The sequence below is a fragment of the Salmo salar genome, chromosome 23, assembly GCF_965601325.2.
Source record: "Salmo salar chromosome 23, fSalSal1, whole genome shotgun sequence".
NCBI lineage: Eukaryota > Metazoa > Chordata > Actinopteri > Salmoniformes > Salmonidae > Salmo > Salmo salar.
The window spans coordinates 21075695-21102346 of record NC_138313.1 but is presented as its reverse complement, the minus strand read 5'-3'; the positions used below and the strand labels follow the sequence as shown (position 1 = coordinate 21102346).

Here is a 26652-nt window from a genome sequence, read left to right as displayed (position 1 = left end):
AAATGGCAGATTATTGATATACGAGCTACGGTAAATAACAAAAATGGATCAATAGGATAGTTTTAGTTGACTATGGTCCAGGCCTTGGTAAATCAATACACGGCCCACATCTCTCCACTTCATGCTCGGGCTTGAAGCATTTCCTTTCTCCATTCACAAACAGTCTAATGTAATGTTGCTCTGTTGTTCAAAATGTCGGTATGTGTTGGGAGCAGAATATTAGTAGTAATAGCTTTGCTATGTACAATATATTTTGTGCGGACCATTCATAGACTTAACCCGTGTGTCGGCTAGCTAGAGTAGACGTGTGGAGTGCTGCTGAGTGTTCTACTCTGCAGAAAACATGTCCTTCACAGTTTCACGCATGAGTGTGTGAGCACGCCGAAGGCAGTGAGTGCAGTATGGGCCGGCTAGCGAAACAGAGCAGAAGCAGTGCAGGACAGGTCCTGATGCTGGGAGAGCAGAGCACGCTGTGGGGAAATAGGATATCAGTGCCACAGTACAATAACACTCAGCACTTCCACAGAGGGAGTGAGAAACAGTCTGACCGTCAGAGATAAATAGGCTAGAGAAGCTCATCAGTTTACTCAATAACACACGCTAAAACACAGAGGCTGAGTCCAGTAGACTCTCAGGGTTGGCTCAGTCAGCAGTCTGGTTCAACAGACTGGCACACTGTTGACATCCTGTTGGTAAACGGTTGGTGCACTGTTCTGTTATTAAGGCCTTTGTTTTTCTAAATTGCACCATTGTTAATAAAGGATAAGGGAACACTAATTCTATGATTGAATTATACCACCGATGTGGTGGATTGGATATGAGGACAGATTATGATTTGGCTGAGGTCTTGGTAAAGGTGGACATTTCGGTAAGATTTACATGGTTACGAGTTAAGAGTCAACATATAGTATTTGAATCACTAAGGATAGATGGATGTAGATGCCGATGCTTTTAGCACGACACACTACTCAAACTCACACAGCTGCCAGAGATGACGATATGGAGTTTACTGTATCATTTCGCACAATGCCCCTGTGCAGCAACACACGCTGAGTGAAATCCCACACTGGTTGCTACTTATAGCCCTGAAAGGGATACTCAGAAAGCCCAGAAAGTGTTTGTCTTCACAGTGGTGTAGAGTAGCCTGGTAACTCAAACCCACTTCAGTTCATCACAGGACCTCCCACTAACACACTAACACACACACACACACACACACACACACACACACACACACACACACACACACACACACACACACACACACACACACACACACACACACACACACACACACACACACACACACACACACACACACACACACACACACACACAGTCTTGTATAACTAACCTTGTGGGGGGACACAATTCAGTCCCATTCAAAATCCTATTTCCCCTATTTATTTAACCTTTATTTAAACTAGGCAAGTCAGTTAAGAACTAATTCTTACTTACAATGACGGCCTACCAAAAGGCCTCCTGCGGGGGCAGGGGCTGGGATTACAGATAAAATGTATTAAATAAAAACATAGGACAAAACACACATCACAACAAGAGAGACAACACAACATTACATAAAGAGAGACCTAAGACAACAACATAGCATGGCAACAACACATGACAACACAGCATGGCAGCAACACAACATGACAACAACATGGTAGCAACACAACATGGCAGCAGCACAGCATGGCAGCAGCACAAAACAAGGTACAAACATTATTGGCCACAGGCAACAGCACAAAGGGCAAGAAGTTAAAGTCAACAATACATCACGCAAAGCAGCCACAACTGTCAGTAAGAGTGTCCATCATTGAGTCTTTGAATGAAGATATTGAGATAAAACTGTCCAGTTTGAGTGTTTGTTGCAGCTCGTTCCAGTCGCTAGCTGCAGCGAACTGAAAAGAGGAGCGCAGGGATGTGTGTGCTTTGGGGACCCTTAACAGAATGTGACTGGCAGAACGGGTGTTGTATGTAGAGGATGAGATCTGCAGTCGATATCTCAGATAGACGGGAGTGAGGCCTAAGAGGGTTTTATGAATAAGCATCAACCAGTGGGTCTTGCGACAGGTATACAGAGATGACCAGTTTACAGACGAGTATAGAGTGCAGTGTCCTATAATGAGCATTGGTGGCAAATCTGATGGCCGAATGGTAAAGAACATATAGCCGCTCAAGAGCACCCTTACCTGCCGATCTATAAATTACGTCTCCGTAATCTAGCATGGGTAGGATGGTCATCTGAATCAGGGTTAGTTTGGCAGCTGGGTTGAAAAAGGAGCGATTACGGTAGAAGAAACAAAGTCTAGATTTAACTTTAGCCTGCAGCTTTGATATGTGCTGAGAGAAGGACAGTGTACCGTCTAGCCATACTCCCAAGTACTTGTATGAGGTGACTACCTCAAGCTCTAGAGGTAGTAATCACACCTGTGGGGAGAGGGGCATTCTTCTTACCAAACCACACAACCTTTGTTTTGGAGGTGTTCAGAACAAGGTTAAGGGCAGAGAAAGCTTGTTGGACACTAAGAAATATTTGTTGTAGAGCTTTTAACACAAAATCCAGGGAGGATTTTAACCCCTAACCTTAATCCGAAAACCTTAACCCTAAACCTAACCCTAGCTCCAAACTCTAACCCAAAAACTAACCTTAGCTCCTAACCCTAAACCTAATTCTAACACTAATTGTAACCTTAACCCTAAACCCCCTAGAAATAGCATTTCATCTTGTGGGGACTAACAACATGTACCCAGTATGCCAACAACAACAAAAAGTTTACTATTCTAGTATAGTTACACACACACTGACATAGATACACACATAGCTGCTCGTACAGACACATGGCTACTCATGAATACCTAAGGGTCGAAACATTGTAACAATAAAATCACCTGGGAGCATGAACAGCAGCATTTTCCTTGTTATTTTTCATGAATTCACCCATAACTCCAGCACCTACAAAAAAAGGTACCTGGATGTGCGTATGTTCTTCAGCTTTTCCTCATACAGACACACAGAGGAACACATGCACTAATCCAGGAAAACACACCCCCTAACCACCCCTGATGTGGGAATGTTTAGATTATATGGCTTAAAGTTTATATCTGACTGGCAAGGAAAGCTAAGAAGGCGATAAAGATTGGAATCAAAGGTCCTCGTCTTATCTTCAGTTCAACACTGTGGCATTGAAAACTGCTCTGTTGCCATGACTCAATCATGACCAACTGAAATTATGCCCTATCAGTGTGAGCCAGTGGAGGGGTTTGCATCGTCCGTGGTTGTGTAGTAGGTAGGTACACTATGATTTATGTTTTGGACAAAGGTAATTTACTGAATCAATATTTCAAGCCTGGATATGGGTCTATAATTCACATGGCCAATACCAGCAAAAGGATATTGTAATGTAATCATTATGTTGTTATAGTAGCAGTAAGCAACCGCCTTGTAGATAAATGAACAACAAGCTTCCTTGTCCATGAGACTTTCTTGTCCTTAAGTGCATTATGAGGTTAGGACTCAGGGTGCGAATCTCTAATGAATTTGTAGAGAGAAGAAATGAGATGTACACTGTAACGTGTCCTTTACACACTGACATTGACATTTCCAGAGATAAGCTTCGGCACTCGGGGAACCGCATTTTATACTCTGATAAACAGGAAATTCTCTTGAGCATGGCTGTCAATATAATTTCCTGTCTTCGCTGTAGTAGAGCTTTATCAGTCAATATTATAGCAGGGGATTCTGTAGATATCATATATTTTTTTATTTTTTTGGGGACTAGCTGGTCTGGTGTGCTAGCATTCTACCACTTGGCAGATCTAAAATGCTCTGTGGGCATGCTGAGCACCAATGTTCCCATTAGGAGCTCCCTACACTTTAATAATGTTGCATTTCCACTGAGGATTTACCCTAGTGTTTTACCAAAAAGCCTCAGACTTTTGTGTTTCCACCTCCACGGCCCGGCTCCTGGGACTCACTGGGCCATGGCCTAAGTGGACCTGCAATATCTTGTCTTAATGGATCATCAAATAATTGGCATATATATTACTCTTACAGAATTTCCATGTGGGAGAGGATATTGGAAATTTAATCAAAGCCTATTGGATGATAACTTGTTTTTAACTAGAACAGAATAATTTGTAACTGACTTTTTCCGACATAACATAGGTACAGCAGATCCCCTTATTGTATGGGACACTTTTAAATGTGCCTTTAGAGGCCATGCAATTCAATACTCATCTTTAAAACAAAAGCAATTTAGGTCAAAATAGTTCATATTAACAAAGTAAAAAGGACTAACAGTACAGATAGATAGCAATAGAGGCACAGAATACGTTATAGAAAAAAAACAAAAAGAAATAGAGGAACTTATTCAAGAAAGATCAAATGCAACATTAAAAAAACAAGTGAACTGGATGGAATATGGGAGAATATATATTTTTTAATCTTCAACATAGAAATGCTACCAAAAATAATTTACTGAAACTTGTTACGAATGATGGAGTCACCCATGATTCATCAAACAATATTTTTTAAAGAGGAAGCTAATTATTTTAAGCATATGTTTTCATTTCAGTCTCCTCCATCTTCACTAACCGAAGTTAATTGTATGGATTTTTTTTCTGTTAATAATGTAAAATTAACAACTGTACAGAAAGACTCATGTGAAGGCCAAACTACAGAGGATGTTGATGCAATTAAATAAAGCCTTTAAGTCTGGGAAAAATCCAGGGATAGATGGCATACCAGTTGAGGTATACCAAACCTTTTTTGATGTACTCAGAGGACCGTTTTAACCAGTCCTATAAAAATGGTAGATTATCAGATACTCAACAAGAAGGTCTGATTTTCATAACTACTGAAACAGGACCCAAGTGGTAAATATAAAGACACAGTCCATAAAAAAAATTGGAGGCCCATTACAATTCAGTGTTGTGATGCAAAAATTCAGACAAATTCCATGGCGTATAGAATTAAAAAGGTAATGTCGGATATTATTCATCCTAATCAGACAGGTTTTTTACATGGACAATACATTGGAGGTAATGTAAGACAAGTACTGGAAACAGTAGAACATAATGAAAAATCAGGGAAACCAGGCCTGGTATTCATAGCTGACTTAAAGGCTTTTGATAAAGTACAACTGGAATTGATATATAAATGCCTGGAATACAGTGCATTCAGAAAGTATTCAGACCCCTTCCCTTTTTCCACATTTTGATACATTACAATCTTATTCTACAATATATATATATATATATATATAAAAAAAAATATATATATATATATATATATATATATATATATATAATTTTTTTTTATATATATATATATATTTTTTTTAAATCCTCATCAATCTACAAACAATACCCCATAACGACAAAGCAAAAACACGTTTTTGGAAATGTTTGCACATTTATTAACAATAAAAAACAGAAATACCTTATTTACATAAGTATTCAGACCCTTTGCTATGAGACTCGAAATTGAGCTCAGGTGCATCCTGTTTCCATTGATCATCCTTGAGATGTTTCTACAACTTGATTCGGTTTTTGGACATGATTTGGAAAGGCACACACCTGTTTATATAAAGGTCCCACAGTTGACAGTGCATGTCAGAGCGAAAACCAAGCCATGAGGTCGAAGGAATTGTCCATAGAGGTCAGAGACAGGATTGTGTCGAGGCACAGATCTGGGGAAGGGTACCAAAACATTTCTGCAGCATCGAAGGTCCCCAAGAACACAGTGGCCTCCATCATTCTTAAATGGAAGATGTTTGGAACAACCAAGACTTGTCCTAGAGCCAAACTGAGCAATCGGGGAGAAGGGCCTTGGTCCGTTATTTTTTTTATTTTGTATAAATTAGCAAACATTTCTAAAAACCTGTTTTGCTTTGTCATTATGGGCTATTGTGTGTAGATTGATGAGGGGGATCAAATATATTTAGGCAATTTTAGAATAAAGCTGTAACGTAACAAAATGTGAAAAAAGTCAAGGGTTCTGAATACTTTCCGAAGTCACTGTATATGAAATATGAATGTATGTGATGAACTATTAGGTACGTACCTTTATGTTTTATACTTACCTGATTGAGATATATTATTTTGTTATTAGTGTACCTTCGTTTTTGGCTCCCTCTCTTACCCATTCATTGTACCGTGGCAAGTGTGTTAGTGATTGGCTAAAGGCAGGAAGTTGGGCCTTCGCGCGGGAGTCCTAGCAAGACGTGGGAGCGGTATAGTCTTTTAACCATACAGACCATATTATGTATTTTCATGTCAAGTAGTCTATGCCTTAAGTTGATTGGAGAATCATTTTTGTTAGATGTAAGAATAATACATAATTTTTGTTGTTGCACCATTTCGCTGGATTTCATTGAATGATTTTGCCGTTTGGCTTTTGGGACCTTCGAATGTGGACTGTATACGTCCGAAACAACCCCGCTTCAGGCTTGGGCAGTGACTGTTCAATTGGTAAGGAAGTCAGTGTTTCTGCTCTTCACAAGTCCTCACTGTCACCCCTACCTATAGAAACACAATTTCCCTAGGATAACATAAGGGTGTATATGGGTCATTCTTGGGCTGCGGTAATATTTGTTTTAAATAAACTTTATTTTCTGAACACCCCACAGCATTAAGTACACTTATTATTGTAAATGTTTTGTCTGATATGGACACTATTTATCTTCAACCCCGTCACCGACAATATGGAAGTTGTCTGAAAATGATTCTAAAATATACTTGTTAGAAAATCAACATTTACCTAATGCTCATGTGTCCCCCAAACCAATTCAATTATTATAAAATGTATGTAAAATCGCAATTTTGCTATATTAAACCCTGAAATAGACACATTGTCTCAGCAGGCTCATCATTTAAATAAAAAAATGCTTTCAATTCAGAATTTTAACATAAATCGAATATTTTTGGGATTGTCCTTAACATTTCAGACTGAGCTCAGAAAACATTTCATTCATATTTATTCATCTTTGACATTTTATTTACCAAATGTTGTTATGTGACAGGGTTGAGACTAGGGTGACGGTTGAATACTGTAACAGGGTTGAAGAGACATTGGTTTCCATATAAACTAGTGTAGTTTACTATCAAAATCCCTCCAAGATTTACCCCAAAACATTGCATTTCATTGTATGCAACCATGTAATAAGGACATTAGATATATTTAGAATAATCTGGGTTTTATTAACCAAACTGCAGTAAATATCGAAAAATGTATAAAAACACATCCGGAATTAGGGTAATTAATAACATTCAACAGGTTTCATCAGAAAAGTTCAACGTGTCATCAAACTGTAGGAACATTTTCCAGGGGCATTTAGAACGCTAGAACAGCTGTAACTACAGCACTAGTGTCAGCATGACTCCTTCTTCTCAGGAACTCCATATTCATTAATTCATGGTTTTCTTCCTGAGAGTCTGGCCCACACATCTCTCTCAACGTCTATGTGGCGGGATGTCACACGCTGCGGGGGTGGAATCATCTCAAGGACTTCATCAAACTGATACTAGGGGATGTCGTCTCCAAAAGGCCAGAAAAATGTTTTTGGTCCTACACGATGCATACATTTCACTTATAAACTCATTTAATCTGTGCAGAGGATGAAGCCTGGATAAAGGTCATCGTATTCCACTACACACCACTGCCCAAGAACACCTGGATTTCCCCACTGGATTTCGTCCACAGGTTGTGGATTTTCCTCATTGGCTGGCTGTTCTGGAGCAGCCAGGACCTTCTGCCTGAAACTGAAGTGGTGTGTGTTAAAGCATGTACAGTTTAGGTCCTTCTTTTTTTAACAAAGGCAGCTGACATCATGAGACATCAGTTCACCAGGAGCAAGGGTGATGACCTGGTGTATTCTCATGTTGGAGGGCACCGCTTTTATCGGGCTTGACATCATCTCCATCGGACGTTCAACATCGAACAGCTTCACTGACGTGTCTGTCTCACGGAGGGCTTTGTAAAGCTCCTGTGCATCACTGATATCACGGCCCTTAGCCACCAACCTGTCCGCCGTTCTCTTCAACGTTCCTCCCACACCATCAGGAGCCCCTTTTCCATTTTCCATGGCTTGACTCAAAAATGTTCCATGTACCATTGCCACATTGCCCTGACCTTGAAGATCCTGGCTGTGGGGACTGCTCTTTAACATGATCTGGACTTTGTGGAGGAGTGGTCAAGTTCCTCAGTGCTCCTTTCCCCTCCTTGCTTCTTTTGTATGCTGTTCTCCACTGTTTACGCTTCTGACGCTGGTCTCTCTCACTTAAATCACTGATCTGTTTCTTTTTCCCTGCCTCAACATTTCTTTTCCATCTCTGACGCTCTCTCTCAAGGTATTGTTCCCTTTTTTCTGGGTCAGCATTTTGACATGCTCGACACTGCGTTTGTCTTTCTGCTGTTGATGTGGGTGCCATCATTCCCTAGATGTTTCAATGGGTAACGTTAAATCAAAGATTCTTAGAATATATACATGTATACACTATAATCCTTGAGTAATTTAGGATCTAGAGCGGCGGCCAAAGGTTTTAGAACACATACTTTTTCCAGGGTTTTTATTTATTTTTACTATTTTCTACATTGTAGAATAATAGTGAAGACATCAAAACTATGAAATAACACATAAGGAATCATGTAGTAACCAAAAAAGTGTTTAACAAATCAAAATATATTTTATATTTGAGATTCTTCAAATAGCCACCCTTTGCGTTGGTGACAGCTTTGCACACTCTTGGCAATCTCTCAACCAGCTTCATGAGGTAGTCACCTGGAATGCATTTCAATTAACAGGTGTGCCTTCTTAAAAGTTAATTTGTGGTATTTCTTTCCTTCTTAATGTGTTTGAGGCAATCAGTTGTGTTGTGACAAGGTAGGGGTGGTATACAGAAGATAGCCCTATTTGGTAAAAGACCAAGTCCATATTATGTCAAGAACAGCTCAAATAAGCAAAGAGAAATGACAGTCCATCATTACTTTAAGACATGAAGGTCAGTCAATATGGAACATTTCAAGAACTTCAAAAAGCATTCCAGGTCAACCTGGTTGAGAGAATGCCAAGAGTGTGCAAAGCTGTCATCCAGGCAAAGGGTGGCTATTTGAAGAATCTCAAATTATAAAATATTCAAAAGATTCTTAACACTTTTTTGGTTACTACATGATTCCATATGTGTTATTTCATAGTTTTGATGTCATCACTATTATTCTACAATGTAGAAAATAGTAAAAAATAAAGAAAAACCCTTGAATGAGTAGGTGTTCTAAAACTTTTGACTGGTAGTATATGTTGGCGTTAATGGAAAAAGTTAATTAATTATGTGCACATTTTAATAGTTTCCCTGTGGCTCAGTTGGTAGAGCATGGTGTTTGCAATGCCAGCATGGTGTGTGCAACGCCAGGGTTGTGGGTTCGATTCCCACAGGGGGCCAGTACAACAACAAAAAAATGCATGAAATGTATGCATTCACTACTGTAAGTCGCTCTGGATAAGAGCATCTGCTAAATGACTAAAATGTAAATATTAATTCCCTAAGTAAAAATTAAGTAAATGGCTGGGGGACAATTCTTCGTGTCATTTAAAAAAATACTGGACATTTAAATGTACAGTTGAAGTCGGATGTTTACATATACCTTAGCCAAATACATTTAAACTCAGTTTTTCACAATTCCTGACATTTAATCCTAGTAAACATTCCCTGTCTTAGGTCAGTTAGGATCACCACTTTATTTTAAGAATGTGAAATGTCAGAATAATAGTAGAGAGAATGATTTATTTCAGCTTTTATTTCTTTCATCACATTCCCAGTGGGTCAGAAGTTTACATACACTCAATTAGTATTTGGTAGCATTGCTTTTAAATTGTTTAACTTGGGTCAAACGTTTTGGGTAGCCTTCCACAAGCTTCCCACAATAAGTTGGGTGAATTTTGGCCCATTCCTCCTAACGGAGCTGGTGTAACTGTCTCAGGTTTGAAAGCTTCCTTGCTCGCACACACTTTTTCACTTCTGCCCACACATTTCTATGGGATTGTGGTCAGGGCTTTGTGATGGCCACTCCAATACCTTGACTTTGTTGTCCTTAAGCCATTTTGCCACAACTTTGGAAGTATGCTTGGGGTCATTGTCCATTTGGAAGACCCATTTGCGACCAAGTTTTAACTTCCTGACTGATGTCTTGAGATGTTGCTTCAATATATCCACATAATTTTCCTACCACATATTGTTATCTATTTTGTGAAGTGCACCAGTCCCTCATGCAGCAAAGCACCCCCACGACATGATGCTGCCACCCCCGTGCTTCACGGTTGGGATGGTGTTCTTCAGCTTGCAAGCCACCCCCTTTTTCCTCCAAACGTAACGATGGTCATTATGGCCAAACAGTTCTATTTTTGTTTCATCAGACCAGAGGACATTTCTCCAAAAAGTACAATCTTTGTCTCCATGTGCAGTTGCAAACCATAGTCTGACTTTTTTATCGCGGTTTTGGAGCAGTGGCTTCTTCCTTGCTGAGCAGCCTTTCAGGTTATGTCGATATAGGACTCGTTTTACTGTAGATATAGATACTTTTGTGCCTGATTCCTCCAGCATCTTCACAAGGTCCTTTGCTGTTGTTCTGGGAATGATTTTCACTTTTCGCACCAAAGTACATGTATTTATTTATCTAGGAGACAGAACGCATCTCCTTCCTGAGCGGTATGACAGCTGCGTGGTCCCATGGTGATTATACTTGCGTACTATTGTTTGTACAGATGAACGTGGTACCTTCAGGAGATTTGGAAATTGCTCCCAAGGATGAACCATTTCCCCCCCCCCCATGATATCAAGCAAAGAGGCACTGAGTTTGAAGGTAGGCCTTGAAATACATCCACAGGTACACCTCCAATTGACTCAAATGATGTCAATTAACCTATCAGAAGCTTCTAAAGCCATGACATCATTTTCTGGAATTTTCCAACCTGTTTAAAGGCAAAGTCAACTTAGTGTATGTAAACTTATGACCCATTGGAATTGTGATACAGTGAATTATAAGTGAAATAATCTGTCTGTTAACAATTGGTGGAAAAAATTACTTTAAAAAAATTACTAAGTAGATGTCCTAACCAACATGCCAAAACTATAGTTTGTGAACAAGAAATTTGTGGAGTGGTTGAAAAACAAGTTTTAATGACTCCAACCTAAGTGTATGTAAACTTCCGACTTCAACTGAATATACAAAAAAATTTAACATTTCAATTTGGTTACCCAATACTTGAAATATAATATAAAAAGTTAGATGGACTGAAATATTACCCGAGCCCAAGAATGACCCATATACACTAGTGTAACAACCACCTAGAGCCTCAAAAGTCCACAGCACACCTTGCTGTGTCGATAACATGAACAGTATTATAGTCTTTTGAACTGTCGTCTGTCACGAGACTACAAACTGCCTAAAGTCGCTTTGGAAAAAGTGTATTTTTAACTGTCCATAGAACAAAAATAAGTTGATGCTGGATAGTAAACAATGCAGAAAAAAGCCTTTGTGCAACCAAACTTCCAGAAGGAATCAAGGTACTCTCATGGAGTGGAAAATTAAAAATAAAAACGTTATTGTTTACGGCTTATGCATAGCAAGAATAGCACTGTTGAGGCTACAACAGCCATTTTGTTTTATAGTATTTCTGTTTTATAGTATTTCATCCCATGATCAAAGATCACCTCATGGATTAACTATAACCAAAGAAGTGCTCCACACCTGTGTCTCTACATTATCCAAAGAGTGTGAGTATTCAAGTGAAACACATGTTGTGATACTATATGTAGACATACGGATTACAGTATATGTTTGGGTATGGGAAGGACAGAGTCAGTCAGTCAGAGTGAGTGATTTACTGAGTGACTCCCAAAGGTCCAGTCAGGACAGAATTATGTGATCAGAATGTTGGTTCTCGACCATGTCCTTCTGAGTAGTAGTACTACTACTGTACATAGGCTTTCAGATAGGAGTTCACGTAAATGTATTGTTGTTGAAGGTAAGTATTATCAACCGAGCCAAGGTTTTCTCTTCACTTCATCTGCTGTGGAGTTATTTTGTATCTGTTCACACACCTTGTGTAAATTACACACTCCGGCACCACACATTTATATGTAATCAAACATGTCCATGGGTGTGATATAAAGAGAGATAAGCTGATAGTGTGTGGCTAGTAGCTTTGGTTATAATTTCTCTTTCTGCCTGCAGAGAGGCGACGGCAGGGCAAATTCCAGCCGTTCCGACGACTGTTTGGGAGGAGGAAGAAGAGGGAGGCAGCGGAGAGGGGCTTTGATGCAGTAGAGCTGAAGGCTAGCTTCTCCACAGGGGAAGTGTGCAACGGAGTCGTCTCCGATGATGAGGCGACCAATCAACATCTGAGGTAACCAGGACATTTATGCTTTCTGTTTGATATGTGAAATACTCCAGCAGTCGAGATTGCATTTATACATTGCTCATAATGTTGTCATAAAGAGTTGAGTTGTACCGCTATTGCAGTTTTCCCCTTATTGCTTGTACAGGCCACCACCTCAAAATGAAACAAACTCTAAACACAGGTCTTATCAATAATTTAGTCTGCATGGCCTTGAGCACATTATGTCTTTAATCCCTTTCAGTAAGACACACTTACCCAGACCACAGAGAAAGCCTATGATACTATTCCCACTAAGACCCAACTTATATCCCACATATACACAGTGCCTTCAGAAAGTATTTACACCCCTATACTTTTTCAACATTTTGTTGTTTTACAGCCTGAATGTAAAATTAATTAAATTGTGATTTTGTGTCACTGGCCTACACACAATAACCCATAATGTCAAAGTGGAATTATGTTTTCAGAAATGTTTACTAATTAATTCAAAATGAAAAAATGAAATGTTTTGAGTCGAGTCTTCAACTTTTGTTATGGCAAGCCTAAATAAGTTCAGGAGTAAAAATGTGCTTAACAACTCACATAATAAGTTGCATGGACTCAATAATAGTGTGCAATAATATTGTTTCACATGATTTTTGAATGACTACCTCATCTCTGTACCCAACACATACAATTATCTGTAATATTCCTCAGTCGAGCAGTGCATTTCAAACACAGATTCAACCACAAAGACCAGGGAGGTTATACAATGCCTCGCAAAGAAGGGCACGTATTGGTAGATGGGTAATAAATTAAAAGAAGCAGACATTGAATATTCCTTTGAGCATGCTGAAGTTATTAATCACACTTTGGATGGTGTATCAATACACCCAGTCACTAGAAAGATACAGGTGTCCTTCCTAACTCAGTTGCCGGAGAGGAAGGAAACCGGGTTTAATGGCTGTGATAGGAGAAAATTGAGGATGGCTCAACAACATTGTAGTTACTCCACAATACTAACCTAAATGACAGAGTGAAAAGAAGGAAGCCTATACAGAATACAAATATTCCTAAACATGCATCCTGTGATTACTGTTTGTAAAACTGCAAGAAATGTGGCAAATAAATTAATTTCATGTTCTGAATACAAAGCGTTATGTTTAGGGCGAATCCATCACAGCACATCACTGAGTACCACTCTTCATATTTTCCAGCATGGTGGTGGCTGCATTATGTTATGGGTTTGCTTGTCATCGGAAAGGACTTGGGAGTTTTTTTTAAGAGTAAAATAAATGGAATTGAATTAAGCACAGGCAAAATCCTAGAGGAAAACCTAGTTCAGTCTGCTTTCCAACAGACACTGGGAGACAAATTCACCTTTCAGCAGGACAATAACGTAAAACACAAGGTCAAATATACACTGGAGTTGCTTACTAAGATGATATTGAATGTCCTGACTGAATGGCCTAGTTACAGTTTTGACTTAAATCAGCTTGAAAATCTATGGCAAGACTTGAAAATGGCTGTTTAGCAATGATCAACAACCAACTCGATAGAGCTTGAAGAATATTTGTTTAATAATAATGTGCAAATATTGTAAAATCCAGGTGTGCAAAACTCTTAGACTTTCCCAGAAAGACTCAGCTGTAATCGCTGCCAAAGGAGCTTCTACAAAGTATTGGGTCAGGGGTGTGAATACTTATGTATCTAAATGAGATATTTCTCTATTTCATTTTCAATAAAGTAGCAAAAATGTATAAAAACATGTTTTCCCTTTGTCATTATGTGGTATTGTATGTAGATTGGTTCGATTTTTTTTTAACATTCATTTTGAATTCAGTCTGTAACACAACAAAATGTGGAATAGATCAAGGGGTATGTATACTTTCTGAAGACACTGTATTACCATGTGGCTTCTCGATTGCAATGGATCTGGTCATCTATTTTCGTGTCAGCAGAGTCGATTAAATCTCACGGTCTGGTGAGAAAGGGGTGCGGATCAGTTGAAATGTGGTCTGTAATCTGCTTGACTGACTCTTAGCTTTTCATTTATGGAGTGAGGGACACTACACCCTGTCAGAAATGAATGACTGACTGTAGTAACATACTAGAACTGTAACGTCCGTTTTGTCTTTGCAGGGAGCTGAATCCCATTGGGTCCCGAGCCCTCTCCCACGACAGTGTGTTTATCCCAGAGGAAGCAGTACAGGAGCCCAGTCCAGAACATACCATGTCCCAGGAAAACGTCTCCGATAAAGTCAGGAACCTGCAGGTGGGACTTAAATACACACATGCACGCACACACACACACAGTCAGATGTATGTTCACAGTCAGGTAACAATCAATTACACTCTAACAGACACTTTAACGTTACTGCTCTCGTCAATGTCTAACACCAAACCCAAAATGTGTGCGTGTTGAATGAGCAGAGGCAGATAGCACAGAATATCAAGTTTGGCCAGAGGCCCCCCTCTCTGAGGAAGAGTGAGGGAGACGAGGGCAGCTCAGATGAAGAGGAGGTGCCCAGGAGCCCCCTGAAGGTCTTAGCCCAGGTGGAAGCTGAGCCAGTGGACACAGAGACAAAGGTAAAGGCAGGATTATTAATGGCAGACTGGGCACTATTGTTATACATAATAATTGCATAATCTTTGGTTCACTGTTAGCTTATAATGCAACAGTAGTAACCTAAAGAATTCGTGTTGGAAATATAGGAAGAGATTGACAATGTATTGTTTCCATGACAACCAGGGGGCCAGCCAGAGCCAAGGGCCCAGCCAGAGCCATGGAGCTGCCCAGACCGGGACTCCCAGTACTCCAGTGAAATCTCCTAGGTCCAAACGAGTTCTTCCAGCCACCGGTACCATTGAGTCCATCGACCTGGACGGAGTCCCACAGTCTGTCCCTAGACTGGACAACACCGCTGCCAAGCATAAACTGTCTGTCAAACCCAAAAACCAGAGGATCTCCCGCAAGCACCGCCGTTTCACACAGGTGAGAGGGGGTCAGGTTCCTTACAGTTGGTGGTCTTTCTTTGGTATGAATCTGCATGCATAGAATTGTCATATAGATGGAATAGAGTGAGATGGAGCTCAACATTAGAAATCAAAATACATACTTTTTTCCAGGATTTGCAAGAGGTGGATATCCCTGGCATACTGCAGGAGGAAACAGATGCAGCCGACGTCCAATACAGAACCGCTGAGGAAGAGACACCCCCAGAGAAAACCAAGAAGCAGAAACTGCAGGAGGACGAGAGACAGGAGTCCAGGAGGAAGCGAGAGCAGGCAGAACAAAGGCACAGAGAGGAAGAAGAGGATAGGAAGAAGAAAGCAGAGGAGTGGAGGCTGCGTGAGTTAGAGGAGGAGAGTTGTCGCCAACAAGAGGAGGAACTTATACGTAAAGAGGAGGAGGAAAGGAGGCAGGGAGAGGAGATGGAGAGGAGGATGAAAGAAGAAGAGGAAAGGAGGATTAGGGAGGAAGAAGAAAGGAGACAGAGAGAACTGGAGGTGATGAGAATTAGAGAGGAAGAAGAGAGGATACAGAGAGAAGAAGAGAGAAGGATGAGGGAGGAATTGGAGCTTATGCAGCGAGAGGAGGAGCAGAGGACACTGGAGGAAGAGAAAAGGAGGAAAGAGGAAGAGGAAAGAATGAGGAAAGAGGAAGAGGAGAGGAAGCAGCGCGAACTGGAGGCAGAGCGTCTCTGTGTAGAGGAGGAAAAGAGACTGAAAGAGGCAGAAGAAGAGGAGGAAAGGAAGAAAAAGCAGGTGGAAGAAAAGAGAAAACTGCTTGCAGAGGAGGAGGAGGAGAAGAGACTGTGTGCAGAAGTGGCTGCGAGCAGCTCTGACCCTGAAAGGAAGAGGAGGGCGGAGGAGGTGCGCTGGAGAGAGATGGAGGAGAGACAGAGGCCGTTCACCTTCAAAGTGTCCTCTGGGGAGAAGCAAATCCTGTTCCAGAAGGTCAACCTGACGCCTGTTACGCCAGCCTCCAGCCAGCAGGGGGGCGCTGTGGCTGAACACAAAGAGGGAGCCAAGGCCTCATCCCCTGGAGGAGCTGACTCCCCAACCCTCCCGTCCTCTCAGTATGTCCCCCACACAGCCATCCTGGTGACGGGTGCCCAGCTCTGTGGGACTGCTGTCAACCTGGACCATATCAAAGAAACCGCTTGTAAGTCTCTCCTGGGTCTGGCAGATGAAAAGAAAGCTGCCATGGGCACCCCACCGCCAACCAAGAGCAAGACATCACCAGACCGCAAGTCTGGGAAAACCAAATCCCTCAGCGAGTCCACAGACCAGTCCAGTGCAGCCGTCCTTGCAGAGTGGGCCAGTATCCGCTCCAAGATATTCAAGGGGGCGGGGGAGGGGAAGTATGAGGAATACCCAGACCACCAGAGCCAGAGCCGACCCAGCAGTGAGGACCAGAGTCCGTTCCTCCATAGCAACCTCAGGAAGACCATGTCCGCCAGCGCCAAGTTCTCCATCACCCCGGCCAGGAAGAAGTTTGCCGACTCAAACAGGAACTCTGAGGTGTTGAGTCAGGAAGAGAAGGAAGGAGGAAGGCCAGCGTCTGCCGTCTCCGACACCTCCTCCGGTGCCTCTGTTCCCCCTGCAGCTTCACCAGCCCCAGACAGCAAGACCCAGAGCCGGGGCGGTAAGACTGTCCGGATTGCAGACGGAACAGGGGAGTGCATGTTTGCCAAAGACCTCCCGTCTTTCATAGTCCCCAGCTCTTCCCAGGCCTCACCCAGACCCAAGGGCTCTGAGACAGATACTGGGAGCCTGGGAGGAGAATCAGAGGACTCTGATGGCCGGGAGGAGGGGGAGGAGAAGGGCCAGCCGTCTCCGTTTGGGATCAAGCTGAGGAGGACCAACTACTCCCTCCGCTTCCACAGTGATCAGTCGACAGACAAGAGGAAGAAGAGGTACAGTGCCGGCGACAGCTTCGACGGGGTCCCCTCACCTCTGACCCCCATTGACCGCGACTCTGACGCCTCAGTATTCTCTAATAGCTCCAGCCCTGCGTCTCCACTCAGAGAGAGCATTGCTGGGGTCAAGCCTGGACATGTGATTGTATCTCTTCCAGAGCCCCGGGCCAAAGCAGGCAAGTCTCCCACCCCTTCCATGCACAGCGAGGGGGAGAAGCTTCCGTCCAAACCCTCACTTTACCAGAGACCCAGCACATCCCCTAAACCTGCAACCCCTCCCCCCTCTCCACTCCCCAAAGTGGGCAGAGAGAGTTCCAGTGACACAGTGGTCCAGAGGAGCTGGGTGGAGGCTGATTCAGCTGGCCATGAGGAGCGAGGTGAGAGGAGGAGGGAGGAGACCTCAGCTGTGGCCCAGCTCCACAGGAACGGCCAGGGACAGAGCCAGGGCCAGGGGGAGGAGGAGCCCAAGGAGAAGAGGTCCTTCTTCCCCTCCATCAGTATCCCCTGGAGGGAGAAGGCTGACAGGAAGACGGAGCTCATCAGGAGAGGTCAGTGTCACCTTCGGAAGCGCCTGTGCTGCTAGTCCAAGACAGAGATTTGATGGATGAATTTTTTAAGCGAGTAGGAATGTCACTCCTGCATTTTAATTACTTGAGTAATTTTGTGTGAATGTCCCAGCATATGATAGTTGTCTCGTCTCGCCCCTTACAGAGGGAAAGCCATCACTGCAGAGCAGGCACTCATTGGACAGTACGCGGGTCCAGGACAAGGAGTCAGGGCCTCTGTGGATCACGCTAGCGCTGCAGAAACAGAAAGGCTTCAGGGAGCAGCAGCAGAGCCGAGACGAACGCCGCAGCCACAGAGAGGCCAAACTGTCTGAGAAACAAACCAAGGACAAAGACAGCGTATGTTACTGCACTTTAACATACACGAATGCCGTACATACACACACATATGCTTATGTAGAGAAAGACATGCATGTTCTCAGTAGTCACCTGTACTAATAACAGTAGGAGAGCACAGCTGAAAGGTAACTGTGTTTCATAGGATGTGTTGCTTAGTCCTATGGAGGGTAAGGGGAGTAGAAACACCAACCCTCCCAAACCACAGACACCGGAGGAAGCCAAGAGACCAGACACCCTCCTGGGCCGCTTGGAGCGCCGGGACCTCCTGAAGAAAGCCAACACCCTGCCCAGCTCTGTCACAGGTAAGTAACCTTGCATATTCACAAGTGTTTGACATCACACTTTCCCAAGATCAGATCAGACAGTTAGGATATCTCACATATGAAACATGATTCTATTACATCTGGATCATCATAATCAAACCCATCTGTTGTATAAATTGCATGGGTTACTAGACTTTTATGGCGTCCTCGGCGTGCATTATAACCCTTTCTCTCTGGGTCTTGTGTTCCAGTTGAGATTGCAGACCCCACTCCATCGCCCCCTGCAGTGAAGGAGTTGACCAAGCGCTTCCCATCCACTGACTCTCCCCAGGTGTCTACTGAGCCGGCCTGGCTGGCTCTGGCCAAGCGCAAGGCTAAAGCCTGGAGTGACTGCCCTCAGATCATCAAATAACCTACTCTCTAACCTCTACACTGCATCAGTACTGTACACACACACACTGCCCATGAACTATGACCCCTGTCCCAAACCATCCTCTGACCTCTCCTCTCTGGTCTGCACCTGACCCTGCATTCTAACCTCAGCCCCCAGACCAAGTCATTCTCCTCCCATGCCACAATAACCATGCACTTGTATGATTATGTCAAAAGTGTGTTTCACATTCATAATATAAATACAATCACACATTTACAAACATGAACACTCAGTTCAAGCATGCTCTTACACGAACACAAACTCAATTCTTTTTTCAAGATTACCTGGCTGTATACTATCAACTATATAATATCTTCCAACAAGTCAAAAGATCCTACAGCAGCCAATCATGGCCACTGCTGGCCATTGCAATAGCCAATCCCAACCCTTCCTTCCCTTCAGTAGCCAATCAAAGCTCCACAGCTGTAAATAGATCATGCACTAAACATAATACAAGATAAAAATGCTGATGTATTGGAAAGATGTGTCTTGACAGGTCTGAAAAAGGATATAGATTCTTCATTCAAGGGTACTTTGGAAACAGTGTTTTAAGGGCTACAAGTAGCCAATAATCCAACATGACAGATGATCACCTAAAATAAAAACATTTCCTTATCTCGTGGGGTTTACTTCAAGCACTGGTTTTAACAATGTTGAAACAATATATTTGTCATCTCTGAGCCTTGTCTGCAATGTACAGAATAAGCTTCTTTTTGTTTCTTTTTTACATGTATTCAAAAGCAGTACTTAGTATAGAACTATTCTCACTGTGTCCGTGATGACTGTGACAGCTGTCAAAGATGCTATATTGTAAAAAAAAAAAAAAAAAAAACATTGCCATGACAGAGTTGTTTGAATCTCACCGGTTTGTAAGATAACACTAAATCTGTCATAATCAAATGTCGACTGTACTGAAACACATCATTAAAGACCAGGTGTCAGGCGGTTGTGAATTGCACAATGTTCTTACCACTCTAATTGTGTCCTGTATTTTGCTTTGCTATGGAAAGAGACAACCTACCTGCTGTAACATACATTCTCCTGTCATATCCCCTGTGTGCTCGAGTCTCCGCTAATGTGTTGACCTATAATAAGGCCTTTTCTCCTCCTGCATTTGGAAAGTCACATTCTGTGAATCCCATCATGGGATAAGCTTAAAGCTATATCACATCCTGTTCATTTTCCTCAATGTCATGTGAACCAGCCAGCCTTGCTATGAGAACATCTGCTGGGCTGTCTGTTGATGACAGACATCCTATGGCTATTTCTCCCATCACTACCTTGCTCTCACTACTCAATGTAAAGACCTGTATGTGTGTTGTTAGAGGCGGATTTACCAGAACGTTGGTCAAAAAGAGGACCCCAAGGCTCAGTCACTTTGGCATTTTGGTTTAACTTTAATTGTGTGCAATAGTGTAGTGTACACAGTGTTGTATGTAACAACATATTGTTTGATAATTTTTGCACTTTTTTTGTCTGACTTAAAAGGTATTCATGAGAACATCTTAAAGTGATGCAAATGTTATGAATTATGTAAATTAAATACTGATGTCTGAACTCAAAGCTTCAAATCATATTCCTCCTTCAAATGAGTGTCAACACATTTGTTTCCTATGTTATTCTTTAATATTATAAGAGGGTACAAAAACACAATATCATCTCAGGAATCTATTTGAGCTCCCCTGTCGGCACCACACAATACACAAAGTCATTGCGACATCCCACCACCAGGGAGCGCTCCCACACCACAGGAGAGGAGAACAGCTCCCCGAGCAGAGAGAGAGATGCTCTCAAGGTCCCGTCCTCTCCATCCAGAACGCACAGGGTCCCGTCTGTAGAGGCCAGGCCTACCAATGTACCCTCCTTACCCCAGGCTGACCCCTCAAACACACAGGGGCTGGAGTACACCCTGCTGGGGGTCTGATAGCGCCACACCAATGAGCCGTCAGTACAGTTCAGACAGTACACACACCCGTCATGTGACCCACACACAACCCTCTGCTTGTCTGGTGTGATGCAGGGGGATGAGAAGACCGGTCCATTGGTCACATACTGCCAGACCTGCGAAAACACAAAGCATTAACACAAATGAAACACTTCAGTGAGAAATATGGGTCAATGGTTACTTGGTGAAAATGAAGATGATAAAGACACTAAAACGGCCATTATCTTAGTGCCAGTTCTTCCTCTCACCATTTCCCCTGTGTGGCTGAAGCAGCAGATGTTTCCATCCACAGAGCCGATGATGATGTGACCTGAGGAGCAACTTGGTGAGGAGAAGAATGGAGTCTTCCTGGAATATGTCCACAGGACAGTACCAGTGTCCTAACAGAAGAACATTGAGTCAGTCGGTTGTCCTCACTCAAACAGTGCTAGTGCTTCTGAGCCATGTCAGTTAACAAGTGTATTACCGTAATTTCCGGACTATAAGCCGCTACTTTTTTTTCCAGGCTTTGAACCTCGTGGCTTAAACAATGACGCGGCTAATATATGGATTTGCCCCGCTTTCAAATAAAAAATAAATAAATTTAAAAAACACATTCTGTGACGTGCTCAGTTTTTTGGCGGCATGAAGGTTTCAATAGACCAATGAAATTGCGGAACGGGTTAAGGTCTAACAACTTTTTTTGTTTACTGTTTAGATTAAATCAAGCGCGCTCAAACTTCCCATCATTCTGATTACGGTAGTCATTTTGTCACCCTCATCATGGCAAAGACACGGAGAAATGCATATGATGCAGCTTTCAAGTTGAAGGCGATTGATCAGGCTGTTGGAAAAGGAAATAGAGCTGCTGCACGGGAGCTTGGTCTGGAGCAATGACTTTCTTGGTAGGCTACTGTTTACTGCTAATTTTTTATTTTTTGTTACAAGCCGTGTTTCGTTAAAGCCTATTTATTTTTGTTACAAGCCGTGTGTCGTTAAAGCCTGTGTAAAGTTCATTTGTTTCAATGTACCGGTAGGCACCTGCGGCTTATAGACATGTGCGGCTTATTTATGTTCAAAATAATACTTTTTTTAAATTCAGTGGGTGCGGCTTATATTCAGGTGCGCTCAATAGTCCGGAAATTACGGTACTACTAAGTGTGATTTGTGCAGGCAAGGAAGCATGGACACTCACAGGATTGAGACAGAGGAGGTGTCCTCCGAGGGTGGCTACATACAGCTGCCTGAGAGAGGGGTGGAGACAGGGTGAGGAGAACACCGCCCCACACCCACAGTGGTGCTTCCAAACACACTGCTGAACCTAGAATACACACAAAAACACATAACTATTGAGCATGTGATGCGAGATTTAGACTAGAAAGAAAGGTATGCACATACCTGTGGGTTGAGGGCATAGACGTGGCCATCATGTGACCCCACCATCACTAGGCCTGTGAGAGGATCCACAGTTGGACAGCTCTTCACTGCGTCTCCAGTCTCAAACACCCACTGTGTCTCCCCAGACTCCACACACAGGAAATACACACCACCATCATAGCACCCTGAGAACAAACACACAACATAGACCCTCAATATTTACTTATTTTTAACCTTTATTTAACTAGGCAAGTCAGTTAAGAACAAATTCTTATTTACAATGACGGCCTACCTGGGAACAGTGGGTTAACTGCCTTGTTCAGGGGCAGAATGACAGATTTTTCCCTTGTCAGCTCAGGGATTCGATCCAGCAACCTTTTGGTTACTAGTCCAACGCTCTAACTACTAGGCTACCTTCCGCTCCCAAATAAACACTGTAGAATAGACTAAACAATTTATCATAACCAAAAAACAGATGCTTTATGTGGATACTGACCAACCACGACGAGTCTTCCACATCGGGACACAGCAGAAGAGGACTCGATCCTGTCCCCTAAAACCCTCTCCCACAGCAGACCCCCGGTGGTCAGGTCCAGGGCCTGCATCCTGTGGGAATGGGAGCCAATGAACACTGTGGCCCTGGTGCCTCCTGAGGCCCCGTCCGCTCCTCTCTGGATCAGCAGGACTGGCGAGGCGTCTACACACCTCCCTGTGTCTGACTCCCAGCTCACCCCCAGCCCCAGACCACCAGCCACTCTGAGGGGAGGGGTAACACTGCTAGCACTGGGATCATTGGTTTCCACAGCCTGGGAATGGTTGCGTTCTGTCCACTTATTGGATCCAAATGTCTGGGAGTGGTGGGATTCTGTACTCTCATTGGCTCCTTTTTCCTGTGTATTTCTTGTTCTTTTGATCGGTCCCTCTGAGTCTGAGTAGGAGTTTTCATTGGTCCTCAAAGAGTCTGACTGACCCATCTCTACAACCTCCCCTGCTCTCCTTACCACTGTACATCTTACAGCCTTCTTCAAAGAAGAAACTACAACTCCCAGAGGCCATTCTGCAGCTGTTGTAGAGTAGGGGTCTGTATGCTGTCTCTTGGGCTGTGCTGAGGAGACAGGGTCTGCTGGGCGTTTCACGGCCACAGGATGGGATGTCCGGCTGTGCTCAGATGGGAAAGTCAGTGTTGCTGTGGCAACATGGCGCAGTATTTCTGAGAAGGATCCGTCTAGGATAACCTCCAGAAGCCCTGATGAGGTCACTCCTACGGCCTTGGTGATGTCATCACAGAGACGCAGGGCCTGCAGGGAATCGCCTCCACTAAACAGGAAGTTGGAGTCCTCCTGGATGGCTTCATCCTCCGTTAGACCTAAAGTCTCCTGACACACACAAATATACAGGTACAAATATGTAACTCTTGATGTAAAGGGGATACTGACTTGTATGTGACAATAATAAAACAACGTAATGGCTTGTCTGTACCCTCCACAGAGACTGGAGTCTCGCTCTCAGTGTCTCCGTGTCCCCCAGTGCACTATGGGACTCTGAACCTGCTCTCTGTCTCTGGTAGATCTTCATAAGTTCACCCATAGACACTTTCCCTGAAGAAACACCATTTCATTTACACCAGACTCCAGACACTGCCATGGTCAAAAATGAATGGTAAAACCCTGATAGAAAATGTTTTAGAATGCTCCATTTACAGTAGAGTCTAGCGATGCTCAGCTACAGAGGACAGTGTCACTCACCATGTGAGGACAGTGGTAGGGCCGGGACCAGGACTAGTGTGTCTGGAACACTGTGACTGGGTAGGAGCTGAGACAACCTGTGGAGGATGGTCTTCTGTAGGCCTCTAGTGGAGGGGGCAGTCTCTTCACGATGCTCTACTTGGTGCTCTACAGGGGAGGAGGTATGGGTTGCCTTTTGTTCTCCAGACGTAGAGCAGGCTACGACAAAGGCCACCAGCCGAGACCCCTCATACAGACCCACAGCACATGCCTCCACCTGGGGTAGACTCATTACAACCTGAAGGGGGATATGGAGGATTGAAAGATCAATGACTGGAGGTGGGGATACCACAGGAAAACTGGTGATATGTGCCTGATATGACATGCTGTCTGAAATGGTACTGACTTGCTGTAAGGTGTCCAGATGCAGCCGCTGTCCATGGCGTTTGACCAGTCGGTCCCGCCTCCCGAGGTAGTAGAGATGTGTGTCTCTAATCTGCACCCAGTCTCCTGTCGACCGCATTGTACCAGGAGCAACAGTCACCTCGTCATCTAGAAGGCACACCCTGTCCATCCCACCTACAAACACCTGTCCTTCCCCCTGAGTGATGACGCAGCCATCCTCATCTCTTAGCTCCACGGTGGTCTCTATCAGAGGAGGACCCAGCGGCACAGAGGATTCAGTCCTGTGACATATCCATCCCGGGTAAACAACATTAGAGTCAAATCATTTATATGTCCAGGGTGCAGAGAATTGGATAAAAGGTTCATAAAATGAGGTGCTGGTTTAGGTAGCAGATGGATGCCATAATCAGGGTTTTAGGGTTCAGTGGTCACTCACACGTCAGTAGACTGCAGGAGGCTCTCTGGTAAGTGGTAGCAGCAGGCCCAGCAGGAAACCTCAGTGATGCCATAGATGTTGTAGATGTGAGTGCAGTTCCCCTGCTGCCTCCAGCTACGGAGCAGGGCTAGGGAGGGACAGGCCTCGCCCCCTAGGGCTAACACACGCAGAGAAGAGCCAGCAGAGAGGACCTCTTCCTGTAGGACACGCCTTCCAAAACGCCCAAGCAGAGTGGGAGTCACCTGGGGGGAGACACAAATGTAGCACATGCAACAACAAAAAGCAACAAAAGTCTTGATAAGTTACTCTCACCCCACTGTCATAGTTACCTGTAAGACGGTCGTCTTGTGTTTCTTAAACAGCACCTGAGCCAGTCTGTTGGGCATTCTCTTAATCGCAGTGGGGACGATGAGGAGACGTGCCCCTGACGTCAACGCCAAAAATATCTCCACCGCTGAAGGGTCAAAAGTCAGGGGAGAGGCCAGGAACACCACATCATCTGGTGTCATCTGAAACAGAGATCTGAAGAGATAAAGACAGAATGCTGTTTAACAAACAACGTTTAATGAAATTCTTAACCTTCAATACAACCAGTGATCTGGACATTGATATACAGGAATACATGCATTACACCAATCCAACCAAAGGGACATACCGGAGGTGCAGTATATTGGGCACTATACACTTGTGTGGTACCCTCACGGTCTTGGGAAGCCCTGTGGTTCCAGATGTGTGTAATATATATGCCAGTGCCCCCTGGCTGGCACTCTCTGGAACTGCAGCAGGAGTAAAAAGGTCAGCATTCGGCTCCTCTTTACAGGCTGCAGTTGGTCTGTGCTGTACTAGTACGAGGGTTAGGTTGTGAGCAGACCACACTGCACACACCTCTATAGACATGAGGTTGGAAAATGCCATCTGGAATTGCTAGAGAAAGATAGAGTCAAATAGTCAGAAGGTGAAACCTGTCAGCAAGTAATCATCATTTTAAGCCACAGTTATAATATAAGCCACTCTCATAATGCTCTGTGAAGTCCACTCTTACCTGCAACAGGTCACTCTGTAGAACACAGTACTTCAGCCCACACTGCTTCATGACACGGGCAGACAAGAGTGCTGGGGCATCTGGGTCCAGTGGTACATACGCAGCAGGTAACTGGAGGATGCTGATAGACAGAGGATCCCCTTGAGAGCTGTGTTTACAGTAGTCCAAGCCTAGAACTTACAGTAGACTTGGGTAATACTAATCTATGGTATGCAACAACTGATCAAATGGATCAACCCCCATTGAGAGACATTAGCTATCTGCACACCATTAAAAAGAGAGCAGTGAATAATATCTTGCCATAGAGATGGGTCTAATTTGGGCTAATTGGATGGTGCTGGTGGATGGTCCAGATCATCTATTGTAGAAATAGACAATTGCTTTGATTTCTAATAATAAACTTACCCCAGAATCCACACAGGAAGGTTGATATCTGGCTGACAATATAATGCAATTGCTCTTGTATTTTGCACACACTGTATCTGTAGAAAAAGTGTTAATTCATTTCCAAGAGCAACAAGTTCGTGGTAATAAAGCAACATAGGACCTCCTTCTGTTATCCCCTTGTCAAATGTGACAGCTATTTTGCCACTATGCAAAGAGGCAGCTGCGACCACCATGTCTTGTAGTGTTTTCGTTGCCATCTCCGGGTGAACACGGAAAATCTAAAGTATGGCCATTCACTATCAAATTCATGTTACATAGCTACTTTACAGAACTACTGATTTTGTTGTTGGCTGGTCGATGTTTTGTCGCATGAAGATGACATCACACCATGTAGAAAAAAATGTGTCACGTAGTGAAATATCCAATCATATTTCAGTATTTTGTTGCGGGAAAT

At 43.3% G+C, this 26652-nt stretch overlaps 2 protein-coding genes across 4 annotated transcripts in view; one reads left to right on the top strand and one right to left on the bottom strand.

Moving 5' to 3' along the window:
- cracd (capping protein inhibiting regulator of actin dynamics) overlaps positions 1-20460 on the top strand; it is a 29674-nt gene extending 9214 nt beyond the window's left edge. Inside the window, exons 1-9 of one of the 3 annotated variants that reach the window (XM_045706505.2) lie at positions 3115-3290; positions 12233-12404; positions 14520-14652; positions 14811-14966; positions 15130-15372; positions 15507-17850; positions 18014-18207; positions 18350-18509; positions 18722-20460. In XM_045706505.2, coding sequence (XP_045562461.1) covers positions 14611-14652; positions 14811-14966; positions 15130-15372; positions 15507-17850; positions 18014-18207; positions 18350-18509; positions 18722-18882 — 3300 coding nt within the window. In that variant the 5' untranslated portion in view covers positions 3115-3290; positions 12233-12404; positions 14520-14610 and the 3' untranslated portion in view covers positions 18883-20460. Of the gene's footprint in view, positions 1-3114; positions 3291-11066; positions 11773-12232; positions 12405-14519; positions 14653-14810; positions 14967-15129; positions 15373-15506; positions 17851-18013; positions 18208-18349; positions 18510-18721 lie in introns of those variants that run through there. The other 2 variants (XM_045706504.2, XM_045706506.2) reach the window with 2 other exon arrangements.
- aasdh (aminoadipate-semialdehyde dehydrogenase) lies at positions 19726-26650 on the bottom strand. The gene is made up of 13 exons (XM_014169022.3): positions 26217-26650; positions 25812-25932; positions 25425-25693; positions 25099-25291; positions 24770-25011; positions 24335-24614; positions 23950-24226; positions 23684-23802; positions 22701-23580; positions 22226-22389; positions 22023-22148; positions 21097-21228; positions 19726-20964 (listed from the first exon to the last, which is right to left on the bottom strand). The coding sequence occupies exons 1-13, from the start codon at positions 26453-26455 to the stop codon at positions 20572-20574; spliced, it is 3435 nt and encodes a 1144-aa protein (XP_014024497.3). The 5' UTR covers positions 26456-26650; the 3' UTR covers positions 19726-20571.
- Between the last annotated feature and the right edge of the window lie 2 nt (positions 26651-26652).